We start from the raw sequence: 13,204 nt of genomic DNA on the forward strand, positions 1-13,204 counted from the left end.
TTTTGTTTTTTCAAATGTTGTTTAAAAGAGATGGCAGATGCTCCTGTTGTAGCCTGACACTAAAATAAATATGAGAAAAAAAACTTGTGTTGTCCCCATAGATAAATATGTGACACTGTAGAAACATGTTCGATATTGATCTGATCTATGCATGAGCCAGTGACAATTTTTAATGTCAAGAAGGCTGAAATTGTAAAAGATAAAATCCAAATATGCATTGAGAGAAGGCTGACACTACAAAGAGTGGGCTGGAGTGTCACTGTCATTTTGGATCAAGAGCAAAGAGGAAAGATGCAAATATCAATTATCAACCAGAGTAAAACCAACATGAATACAGCTGTAGTCCATTAAAAAAGAAGGGGGGGGGGACAATCATACACATATTAAAAATGAAAGCATTCTTAACAATAAATACACAAACAACAAAGTCCTAAAGCAGTAAAACACCCCCAAGGCAGTGACAGTGTAATCAAATAAAGCAGGGCCATGTTTATTTTCATTTGTAGTCCAACCCACTCATTTAGTCATTTAGCATCTGCTACTACTTTTTTGACCAGTTCACCATCAACACTCCTATATTTAATTTTCTAAGAGTTTAAGAGTGATTTTTTTTCTTCATTTGATTTGATTTGATTAGAATAAAGGCCCACTATGGAGTCATAGTAGGTACTTATCCAAAACATTAAATGAATTGTGTCATTTGATGCAGTCGATAGCATAAGTACTGGCACAGTGGTTTCCATATTAAAACACAAATAACAGACAAATGTTCAAAAGCATAACAACAGCTGTCTCAATACTTAGGATACTGACTTCATAGATATTCATTATGATGATTGGCAGTGTGGTAGACATGCAGTCAAGCTACAGAGACATCTGTCTGAGGACAGTTTCACTTTCACTCAATTTAAATGTTAACAGCCACTGCTTTTCATTGCTTATTAATCTATGAACATTTTTTCTAGGATATGACAACATTTCCATCTCATTTAGTTCTTCAGTTTTTTACTTTAATTATTTGAAATAGTAGTTCATGGAGCAATAAACATATTTGAAGCTCACTTGAGACTTCTTTCTGGTTTGAATGCTCTGAAAGCGACCCCTTTCACTAAATATGAAGCAGAGACACTGAAGAAATCATCTTTTTCATATGAAAAGGTGGATACAGGTGTAAATAAATGCAAAGTAATGCCATGCTAGGAATGATGGGGAGTGAGATTAACATGCAATTTGCTGTAGTTATTCATGGTCCCTAGACAGTGAACCATACGTATCTTGGTGACTCCTTGACCTTTCAGCTAGTACACTTTCTGGCCAACTTTTGTGCCCTTCAGATTAAACTGATCTACAATCTCTACACATATAAAACAGCAATAACCAACAAACCCTACACCTAATAATATTCAAATTCATACAAATAATGCAACAGCAATTAGACTGAGGTCAGTGGCATTTCATACCGTCAATTTGTATTTGTGTGTGGAACATATTTTTTGATAATATAACAGCTCTGCAATACATCTCACATTAAGGAAGCCTGTATTGTTAGTTATATTAAGATTTCTTCTCAGATCTTTTGCAGTGGGAGGGTGAATGTTCGGAGCTTCATTTTGAAAGAGGATCATCCTGAGAAAGTTAACAAAGTTATCATAATATGTTGAATTTAATGAGTTGATATGACTAAAAAGTGAGTGGAGGCTCTATATTGTGATTAGCAGAGATTGATCTGCCCTGCCGCTGCTACCCCGACCCACCCTCCCCCCCTTTACTGTATGGACCAGTAGGTAGACTGGTGGGTTTAGGTTTTCTATTTGATGAAGCTGTAGAGAAATGAACCAAGGATGAGGGCCAAGACCACACAGCAGCAGAAGATCATCATTTGTTTCTGGAGTACAATAGAGACACAGAGACAGAAAAGAACATGTGTTACATTCCCCTCTCCCACAAGTTTGGAATTAAAGTTAAGTTAAAACCATGTAAATATGCAGTCATGAAACTTTACAGGTATGTAGTTCAGATCAAAATGAAGGGTGAGTTCTAAGATGGGTAGTGGTCCAACCCATCAGTACTGAGTACTCATGTAATAACTCCGGGGTCAGGACAGGAACATGTTGATACACAAGATGTGTAAACAAAAATTTCAAACATTGTGAACTTATATTGTGGTTTGTTCTACTGTGTTCATGAGTATATTTTGTCACCTAAAACTAGAACAGTACAGTATATTATGTCAGCATCAACATCAGAAAGTGCACATGCGCAATAGTCACATCACAGGACTTGCAATGAAAATGACTCAAACGCATCCTGCTACAACTTTTTTGCTACTCAGTGCAAAAGAAAAACTCCCAAGGCTCTCATTTTATATACCTAACCGACAAGAGCAGTCTGTCTGATATTACATCAGTTTGACCATTTGTCTTCTTGTATACAAGTGAGTTTGTTGCTTGTGAATGACATGCAGTCTCTTGCACGCACAGTGAATATTTATTGATCATTCTTGATCGATTTACCAAACAAGGCAGGGTGTATTTCACTGGTGAAAATGTGTGTATTTTTCCATATCGCAATATAAATCATAAAAATGACAAAAATATCAGATCAAAGTCAATTTTCTCTCATAGTCCAGCCTTACACATGACATTCCACTGAAGTGAAACATGTTAGAACAGATCACAAGTGGTTTGTTTTATTCTGAAGTAGCAGGTAGACTGTAAAGTTAAATGAGTTGAAGGAATATGGCTCTATTTGGGGAAAAAGGACTCTTGAAACGGGTCTTTCATTTGGGCATTTGCTTTTGAAGATGTGACATTTAGCAAAAATGATTGATGATCAGCTGTGTTATGTATAAAACATTACAGAAACAGTTGGGTATGATATGACCGGTTAGTGAATATTACTTGTATTATTTAATATTTTAAGGTGACCGCCTCCTGCCCACAGGCCACAAATCAAAACACACAACCATGTACATAGAACATTGTTACAGTATGCCTTGACCATAACTGTGACATTTTTAATTCCATTTTATCCAGTTATCTCCATTCTCTACATCGGGGTGCCCAAAACGTCAATTGCGATGGACCGGTAGATTGCAGTAACCCAAAAAGCCAAGTCAAATCTATGCCACCTGACTGATGTACAGGATGGCCAGGCTGAAATCTCTTCTTGTACGGGTCACGGGTCACCATGCATGCGCAAACGCACTAGCTACTTCAAAATACAAGTGAGCTAAGTGACCTGGTTAGTGGCTTCAATTGATATTAACCAGAGAAGGGATATAAAAAAATTAGTGGGGCAGCTGGACCAAGTAAAAAACCCAAAACATACCACTTCACATGGAAAGGGAGGAGGACTTTTTTTTCACTATGACTTTTTCGAAGTGCTTTTGTCTGATTTGTCAAATTACCATTGCTTTTCCAAAGAAGGGGAAAGTTGAGAGGCACTTTCGAATTGTTCAGAGTACGGCACTGACTTCCCTCCAAAAAGCGAGCTGAGAAATTGAAAGGTGAGGGAACTAAAATCATAGTTAATCAGACGACAGTCGTTTTTCACACAGCGGAACTCACAAGCAAAGGTTGCCACCGAAGCATTGTTACAGGTGAGACACTCTATCATTAAGCATAAGAAGTCCTTTCCAGATGGAGAGATGATAAGAGGCCTTCGTTGAGGCAACTGACTCCTTGTTTCAGGACTTAAAAAAAAACAAACTAGAAATATTATCATTAATCAAAGTTCTTCAGCTATCAAGAAGTACAGTTACAAAGCTCTGTGAAGTAATGGCCGAGCATTTGACACAGCAGCGAGCAGCAACATCACAGACTGTGAGTGTTTCTCACTGCAGTTAGAGTCTAAAGACCAGCGATACAGCCCAGATGTGCATTTTTATTTGGATGGTGTTTACAGATATGACTGCAAAAGAGGAGCTATTAACATCACTGCCCATGAAAGATTGCACGTGGGGAGAGTTCATTTTTCAGTCATTCAAAAACTTTATGGAGAAAACCACCAGCTCCCAGTGTGTAAACTGTTAGATTTTTTGATGGCTGTCAACTGCAATACTTAAGGTTACATTACTCTCTCAATATCAGTTATGCATTGTGTTATATAAAGTATGCTCAGTATATGTATAAATACATAGATGTTCAGCATTTTTTATGTAGGTACTTCTTTTTGACCTGGTCATTTTGAAAGTAACTCGCAAGTTAGAAAAGTGTGGGCACCCCTGCTCTACAGGCAATAATTGCCTTTTGTAATTGTATATTTAATCAGTAAATACACCAATATTTTTTTGCAGCAGACTTTTTTCAGGCAGGGTTTTCTCATGAGTTACATGACCCCTGTCACTTACTTATCTAAATGTAGACTTGCAATTATGATTATCAGGTGCAATTATGATTTTCTTTGCTTCTTCAGCACCATAGATTAATAGACACACAGCAGATGTTAGACTACTACCACAGACAGGCTCTAAAATATATGACAAATATAAAATCGGCGAGTCTGGCAGACTAGACAAACATATACAATTAAACAACCTCTCTGTCTCTGCACTGTCTCTGCTACAAGGGGGTGGACAGGGGGATGGCAGGTTAACAAGGGGTATGGCATCCTCCCACATCCCCCCTCAAATCACTGACTAGATTGCAGATGTTTTAACGATTCATTTCCTCCATGTCATTGTTGAATCAGTCTCATCTTACCCTGCGCGCCTCCTGCTGGAATTTGGCTGCCTTCTTTGTGTCGGCCACTGCCCTCTCTACGAAGCCCACTGATTGATCCATGTTGCTCTCAATTCTGTCAATCATGCCACCCTTTGGGGGGGGGGGGGGGGGGGGGACAGGCCAGGAGAAGACAAAATGAAAAAGATGGACAAGTGGCATGGTGTGTCTCTGATATTGACCATGATGCATTTGGGTTATGTGGAAGTACACAAACTCCTTTGTTTTGTCTTTTAACTTACTGTCTTCACAGGATTTAGGAATATGTGGTGTAGTAAAGGTGGACATCTACTGTTGTGATCACCTTTACCTGAATTTTATCAAACACCTGAGCAGTTTGATAGTCTAATATACGGAATGTAGGACAGACAGAGCTGGGAGAAAATGAGTGACTTTCTTCTCATGACGAACATACAGTGATTATTAGATAAGCTCTGGTGCACGACTCTGGTACTTGCTGCTCCCCTTACTGTTATACAATGGTCAGAATGTGTCAGTGTTTGCGTTTTACTAATTTGCACTTATAATTATATGATATCATAAGAGAAGTTGTCTGAGTGCAACTGTTCTCAAATTATTTACATTTTTATTATATAGCCACATAAGAGGGACTGCTTTCCCAGGATGGACAGACATGCAGAAGATATTGCATATGTACAGAACAAAACCACAGAAATTGCACTGACAGAATATCTGATACAAGTGATTAAATATCTAAACTACAGAGCATGAGCGGCGAGAATTTCCGCTCCCCGCTTACTAGGGTGTTCGCTCCTTCGCTCCATCGCTCAAAATTATATCGCTCAAAGCCCGCACTCCACTCACCTAAAATTTCATTCAGCTCCAAGCTACAAACTTCGTCTCTCAACGAATGACGTCTGATGTAGGCTAACCCTTGAAGGCACTCGTGAGTCTGTGTGGACTTGTGCTCGTGGAGAGCGGTATCGGAACGGAACTGGAGCGAAACGGAACCATCGCTCTGGCTTTTGGATTAAAACCCGCTCCGACTATATTTCGCACGCTCCGCTCCGCTCACATGCCCTCCTAAACTATAATATCCCTTAATTAAAAATACAGAGTCACAGTGGGACTCCTTTTGTTAGTTACATCATTACGCAGTCCAGTTTCCCATTAGTTGGGCTTATTTTTGTTTACCTCAAATTGGTTGGATGAGAATTTGTCTTTTTATTCATCTTTATGTAATTCAGACTGAAGACCAACATACAGAAAATCAGCTTGTGTAATGTTTCTTCATAAAGAATGTAAATATTGTTTCTGCATTATCATAGGTTGGCGCCAGTGATCTTCAAATGCTTCCCCACAAAAACATCAAGCTGCAGCTAGAACATACTAACTTTATATAGCACGCTGTAGGATACTTTGCTCCAAAGATTAAAGATTCAATCTGAGGTCTGCATTGGTGGTTGTGGTCATGTCAGGTCACATTATCGACTCAAAAAAGTGGACACTGAGAAACATAAAGCAGCCTGCATGAATGATCAGGGTGGACGAGTCTTTTTACTTGCATTACAGTGACAATCAGAAATTTTGACTTCTGACTGTGTTCAAAGTGTATTTGCTATTAACACCAGTATTCTGACATGATTAAAGATGTTGGCCACTGGGGAAATTAGAGCCAGATAAGCAGTACATTTTCACTGAAAACATCAAACACCATAACTTGTATCTGACTACTTTATGAAGTAGAGGACAAACAATGTTTCCCAAACCTATTTTGTATGATTTCCTACATTTTCATTACCAATTAATTTACAAGTTCATGTACCTAAAATTTGGGATAATGGCATGATCTTTTCTTGTTTAAAATTACAAGACAGGTGTGAAACAAAACATAAACCCAGTTTTATTATAGTGGGAGGGCTACACTTTTTCTTCAAATCATATCTTCCATACTTTTGAAGTTTCCCCAAGATATTTAAAAAAAAAAATACTTTTTGGATAATGACAATGAAGAGGGGGACAGGAAAGGGGGAATCAGAGGGGTATGACATGGAATGAAGGTCTGTGGCTGGAATTGAACCAGCAACTTATAAGCGGGCAGCCAGTGTGACTATTCAGCTGCCAAGGCACTCCCAAAACAATAAACTTTAATCTTGTGCTGTTGTTGCGAGTGTACCTGGTTCTCAACCAGCATGGCGATGTCAACAAACATGTCATGGAGCTCTTTGATGCTGCTTTCCAGTCTCATGATGTCTTTGTGACGAGCTTCAATCTCATTCAGGGCCTGCTGGTTGATCTTAGAGTCCATGATCTGCGCAGGGAGGGGATTTGTTGTGAAGGATTAAATGATAAGAGAAGATCAGAGGAGAGCAAGATATTATTTCACCAAAAATAGGTGAGAATTATGTGTCTTACTACTTCCCACAATAGCAGAATGACATAATAACGTACACACTCAAACATATGGTGAAATATCTGATACCAGATTGTAGAATTGAGAATGTTGTGTTATGTTGAGTGATGTCCTCCAGGTAGCAGCATAGCCTAGGCCAAATGTTATTTACCCAATAGTCTGTCTATAGCGCCACCACATGGCATGTTGTTGATTTCTTGACATGTTCCTGTTACTGAGAAGTTCCCCAGTAAACCAGCCACAACTGACCTCCAGTGTCCGTCCATTTTTTTAGTTATATCATAAAGATATTACACAGATAATCTCAACAAAGGCAAAGCCTGCACAGTATATTTAATACCTCCATTGAAGTCCTGCAAAATAGCTGTAAAACTCATCATGTTGCAGGTGACAGTGTGCCAGAGAGCTGATGATTAAACAATATGCACACATAATACATATGTACACTTTGCATTATCCAGTTCAAAACAACAAGAAAGAAATTTCTACAGAGTAGAATCTACCTGTGTGACGGTAGGTGGCAGCTGAATGGACATGAAACTTAAGGAAGTAAAATAAAAAATGGGGCGATGTGTAGTGGAAACTCAGCAAATAAATCATGACACCGATGAAGCATGTGACCTGAATGTCCACTAAGGTTTCTGCTCCACTGAAGTGGTGAAAAAATCATCAGAGAAAAGAGGACTTTTACACATTAATATATAACACCGGCAGATATACAAGAATAGGGTATGAGAAATGTCCATAACACTGTCTGAAAGTGTCCTCTAATGTCCTGTTTGGTCTGACCTAAAGTCTAACAAGCAAACACACTCATGTAAGACAAGAAAAAGGAAAACTATTTGAGATGCTGGAAACACTGAATTGTTGTATTTTTGCTTGACAATTTCTTCAGATCAACAAACTGCTGGCCTTACCCCAGCAGTAAAGACAGCTGAGTTGCCTCCCTCCAACATCTCTTCCAGCTCTTCATCAGTTGTTGCTTTCCCCGCTGTGACAGAAAGAACAGTTTTACGAGTGTTTTAAATAAATATTTGTAAACAGCTGGTTAAATACAGACAGTACTGACAGAGAAACAATGACATATCAAACTGTCAGTGCACTGAGTTGTAAACAGAAAAGACATTTTGTACTATGTCATGATTCTGGATTTAGTTTAGTTATTTCCTGTTTTATTTTGAAAGTTCCATATTTGCCATCACATGTTCCATTGTTTTACTTCATGTTTCTGTCTTGCTTTCCTGCTTTTTGTGATTGTCCTGATTAGTTTCACCTATCCCTGATTAGCCTGTGTATTTAGTCTTTTCAGCTCTCAGTTTTTTTGCATTTGCTGTCTGTGCTCCTGCCTGGGTTCCCCGTACCTTATCAGTTTGTTCTTTTTTTTTTTTTTTTGTTGCCTGTCTGTTTTTGTTTACCTGATTCAGCTTTGCATTTATCATTTCCAGAGTATAACATAAGGATATTGTCCACATTTGCCTTTTAACACATGCAGATCACAACAAGAGGTTGTCTGTGTCAGATGCAAGAGGCAGGATATGAAGCAAAAATGGACAAAGTCTCTCCCTGGATCTGACTGACGATACCGGTGCTGGTCTGACCCACCAGAAGTTTGCAAATCTCTTCACCTCTCCAGTTCATAAATCCACAGTTATAGTGAATATGTGAAAAGGTTTTTATGAGTGTGTGCAAAAGAGGACTGTTGGGCTTTTGCAGGGGTGTACACTCTACTGAGTACCATTCTAGTTACCACATGTAATAACTCACTGATCTCCAGCTGTCGGGCAATTCGTCCTTTGCTCTTATCTCTGAAGTCAACTTGAGCCTCGTTGTATTTTGTCATCACCTCTACAAACTTCTTGGCCAGGATCGCATGCTGGGGTAAGGAAAATGCAGATGACTTGTTAACTGACTTTAAAAAGTAAGAGAGTCTTTAATTGCTGTCATATTTAACATGTGATTATGTAGACTGGAGTTTCCCCTGCATGTCATTAAAAAAAAGAAACAATTTTCCAGTTTACAGTCGTACAAAGCCTCTAGGATTTGAGAAGGCTGAAGGATATCATCGTCTTTATAAAACCATAGTAAATGTGAGTGTTGCCTCCAAATTTTCAGTCATGCAAAGTTGTAAGAACCTCTCCAATTATCATTTTTATCATATAACTCTAAAACTATAGGAAAATCATTGATACTTGATACAGCATTGGTGGAGGAGCTACATTCATTCCTATGAAAGCTACACAGTGGTGCATGAAGCCAAAGAAGATTGACTTCCTGGATGTAAAACTATTTAGCTCTTTGAAGTAATCTCATTACTTACATTGTACGGCCCATAGAGCATCCCCATAGAGCGTCCCCACTAGAAACTTCAACAGGTCAGGACAGGTTTGGTCAAAAAACCTTTACTGTTTTACAGCCTCTTCTGTCACAATGTAAGCTTATGGGAAAAGGCTTTTTGGCCCAGTGTGCATTACATGACGTTATCACAAGGTTTTGACACTTTGTCATAGTGGCTTCAAAGTAAGGATGTTCCATTAAATCTAGACACAGCATTGGAGGAAAAGCCCCATCAATTCCTATGAACGCTGCTCAGTGGCAAAATGGCTCGACTTGCCCTGGTATACCGACTTCCAGTTGAGCATCGGGTTAACTTGAGTAAAGATAAAAATGATTTAATTATGCAGCTCTCCTAGACTTTCCAAATTTCACTGTACTGAATAACAAAAATTCTGAGCCACTTTGCATGGAAAGTGACACAGAAACAAAAATATACCCACCATTTTACAGATGCGTCTTTCACAATGAAACTTTTTCAAAGTCTGGCACTCTTCCTGGGGGCTTGCCTCCATGTTTTACCATCATGCTTCTATACTAGCCCAGAATAGATAATATAAACCCTGGCTCTAGATAGTCGCTTGTGTTTTTCATGTTTTTAGTTGTCTCGCTACACTCACTGCTTGATACTACTAAATCCTACACATTAGCCCTCAGTCTTCAGTGATACATCTTTGCACTGATCTGTGTGAAATCAGCCAGACCTGCTGTCTGAACCAGATCGGAAACTCCTGAACATCACTGCTCTAATGGAGGTGAAGAGTCATTTTATACATTTCATATCAAATATTTCCTAAAAAGAAAATGTGTTAGCATTTAGCATTTTGGTAGCATTTCCAGAGAGTGCTGAAAAACAAACACTAAAGTCAGTAAGTATGGTATGATACACTGTCAGAGCTTCTGGTTTGCTCCATTAAATATGATACATGGTATACATAATGCTAAGTCAGTTTCACAATAAATCAACAGTTTCCCTCAAGTAGTTTCATCGCAGTATTTCTACATTTGTATTGCTTGTTTTAGAGTATTTTGCATATGGATTAAAAGTGAAACCCTCCTCTATTCACAGAGGGCACCAGCGGTCATAGTGCAAATACAAAAATAGTTAGCAGTTTTTGGAGTAGGTGTTTCTCAGCCTTCTACAAATGGGAAGAAGAATGAGAACTTCCACCTCCTCACAGAATGTAAGAATCTGTAAACTTTGAGCTCCAGTTTTACATATAGATTGATTTAATGTTGGTGATGTTTTCTGACCTGTGATTTGCGTATTCTGAGGTCAGCTGAGGCCCTCTCGTCTGTGTTTGACTCAAGCTGGCGCTCAATAGCTGATGCGCATGTACACACACACATACACACAAACACAAAGAGAGACACAAAGAGAGACAAAAGACAGTGAACAAATATTAATGTCATTCTTCTGTTACACTGAATGAGACATCCACAGATATAAGATGAGATGACTTCCAGTTTGTCTTGTTCAGAAAACTGTGCACATCGAGCACAACATCAAGTTTTATTAAACTAAAAGAAAGAATCTGGATCATAATTACACTATCATTAAATATGTATCTACTGAAGCATGACATGCGTTTAGCCAGGGAGGAGTGAAAGACAGACAATAATAACACTTGAGAATCTCTTCCACCTGCTCATTGTCTCCATACATAATCTTGTGTTAATTGGGAACAATTTGCTGGCATCAGTAGAAAACAAACAAACAAACAAAAAGTGAGCCTGAATAGAAAGCAAAAAAAAGAACAAATACTGACTCTTGAGTTTGTTTCTTGCATTGTTGGCTGACTTCTTGATCTCATTAGTGAGGGCTTCAACATCATCCTGTGTTTCTGAGAGAGAGTGAGAGCAGATTGTGAACAGTTAGGAAGAGTAAAAAGTTGTGAATATGTCTATGTGTGTGTGTGTGTGTGTGTGTGTGTGTGTGTGTGTGTGTGTGTGTGTGTGTCAGAGACACTTACTCTGGTCAGATGTGGGGGCTGACAAGATGGTCGAGTAGAATTTTTTTATTTCTGTGACGCTCTCATCAATCTTGTCAATGCTGGTACGGATATCTTCAATCTGCAAGACACAAAAGCATACACACAAACACACACAGATCAGTAAGCAATAAGTATTTACACATAATTTTTTAAAATACATTGTCTTATAAGAAATGAGGGGAATATACAGACAGACAGACAGATGGACAGATGGACAGACCAAAAGAGAATACCTGAGCAAAGAAATCATCCATGAACGCCTCATTCTCCACAGGAACCTCAACGTCATCACCTCCAGCATCACTCTTCTGTTAAACACACAAATTCAGAAGGTTGATATAGCTGTATAGTTGTTAACGTCTTGAAATCTTGATGTTGTTGTTGCTGCTGAAATTGTTATATAGTATACTGAACATATCGGTTAAATACGTTTGTTTTTTACATCACTGTATTGTGCTTATTTTCTAACACGTTATCTCTGTGTCATGTACAATAGCCTTTAACTAACCATGGTGTAGCTAATGAGAGAGAGGGGGGGAGAAAGCGATGCCCCAGTAGTTCCATCTTTAGACTAACAGCTGTCCTGAAGCAGTTCTGGTTCTAAACATGTCCTCATTTTCAGAAGTGTAAAACAGGTCTCATCTTCATAATCACCTTCTGTTTCCACCACATATTTTAAATTATGGCGACAGCGTTCCCTCCCGTTATTTCCAAGACAGCTACTCATCTAGCTCCCCGTGTTGCTGGTGCGCACAGTTCGTGCGTGCCACGGTCACGTGAAGCCGGCTCAGGTTCAATAAATGTGTATTTCGCACGCGCTACTGTCCTTTCTAAGCACACGTGAAGATAGTGAATTAACAGTCCTGAGCCTGACATGGAATCATACTGAATCATTTGATGATGACTGCAGGCTTGTCCGTTTTCAAACATTTACAAGTAAGATACATTCATAAAATGTCATAGAACAAGCTTATGTGTCAAAATACAGTCTTCTGTATCAGATCTGTTCCTACATATGTCAAACACTCGACTCTTATGTAATAAGATAAAGTTCACATTTGGTTTAAGTTAGTCTCTGTCTTGTTGAAATATGCTGTAGTTTGATGATATTGATAAGCTAATCTTTAACTGTCATCAGAAACATTCCACCCAGACTGAACCACAGTTCACACACACACACACACACACACACACACACACACACACACACACACACACACACACACACACACACACACACACACACACACACACACACACATAGACATTAGACTGCTGAGAGTAAAGTCATATTACAGGGTACTAGCAGTGCTTCAGGGCCTGTGTGAGCAACAGGTGCAAACTACTAACAGACTACAGTCTACCTCCTACCTCCTTCAGCTGTGCCAGACGGTCCTTCATCTTGAAAAGTAATAGATAGATAGATAGATAGATAGATAGATAGATAGATAGATAGATAGATAGATAGATAGATAGATAGATCGATAGATAGATAGATAGACAGATAGATAGATGACAACCTCACAGGTCTGCACAACGGGGTCTTATCTAGCCTACTACAACTACTTAAATGGCCTCTAAATTAGCTCAGTGGAAATGACTAGCATTGCTCCCTAAATTAATCCAGGAGATGTGACCCGGAGACAGCTGTCAGAGCCAGAGGAAGAGCTGCAGACATAAAGGTGAGTTAGTTAGAAGAAAGAATGAATCCAAAGCAAGAGATGAATAGTAGGTGCTGGTTGTTTGGATGTTCCTCTCTGAAGCAGTATTGTGACCTGAAGTCC

The 13,204-nt window shown here is 38.9% G+C and overlaps 1 protein-coding gene across 2 annotated transcripts; it reads right to left on the reverse strand.

Annotated features, from left to right (window-relative positions):
* Positions 1-1,760: 1,760 nt before the first annotated feature.
* zgc:165520 (uncharacterized protein LOC571872 homolog) lies at positions 1,761-12,182 on the reverse strand. Of its 2 annotated transcripts, none has more exons than XM_037103080.1 (10): positions 12,075-12,182; positions 11,654-11,728; positions 11,400-11,499; positions 11,196-11,270; positions 10,681-10,751; positions 8,860-8,968; positions 8,013-8,086; positions 6,859-6,993; positions 4,704-4,814; positions 1,761-1,885 (listed from the first exon to the last, which is right to left on the reverse strand). In XM_037103080.1, the coding sequence occupies exons 1-10, from the start codon at positions 12,090-12,092 to the stop codon at positions 1,808-1,810; spliced, it is 846 nt and encodes a 281-aa protein (XP_036958975.1). In that variant the 5' UTR covers positions 12,093-12,182; the 3' UTR covers positions 1,761-1,807. The 2 variants fall into 2 exon arrangements, with proteins under 2 accessions (XP_036958975.1, XP_036958984.1); XM_037103089.1 differs by having other exon boundaries at positions 11,929-12,168.
* Positions 12,183-13,204: the final 1,022 nt, after the last annotated feature.

This window comes from Acanthopagrus latus, chromosome 1 (assembly GCF_904848185.1).
Source record: "Acanthopagrus latus isolate v.2019 chromosome 1, fAcaLat1.1, whole genome shotgun sequence".
Classification (NCBI taxonomy): Eukaryota; Metazoa; Chordata; class Actinopteri; order Spariformes; family Sparidae; genus Acanthopagrus; species Acanthopagrus latus.

What these genes read in the sequence shown, in the direction of transcription:
- zgc:165520 (XM_037103080.1), bottom strand. An exon ending in AGCCCCCACATCTGACCAGA is followed by an intron (nt 11,271 to 11,399) that starts GTAAGTGTCTCT and finishes ACTCTCTCTCAG; the next exon opens with AAACACAGGATGATGTTGAA. An exon ending in TCCAGCAGGAGGCGCGCAGG is followed by an intron (nt 1,886 to 4,703) that starts GTAAGATGAGAC and finishes ATTGTACTCCAG; the next exon opens with AAACAAATGATGATCTTCTG.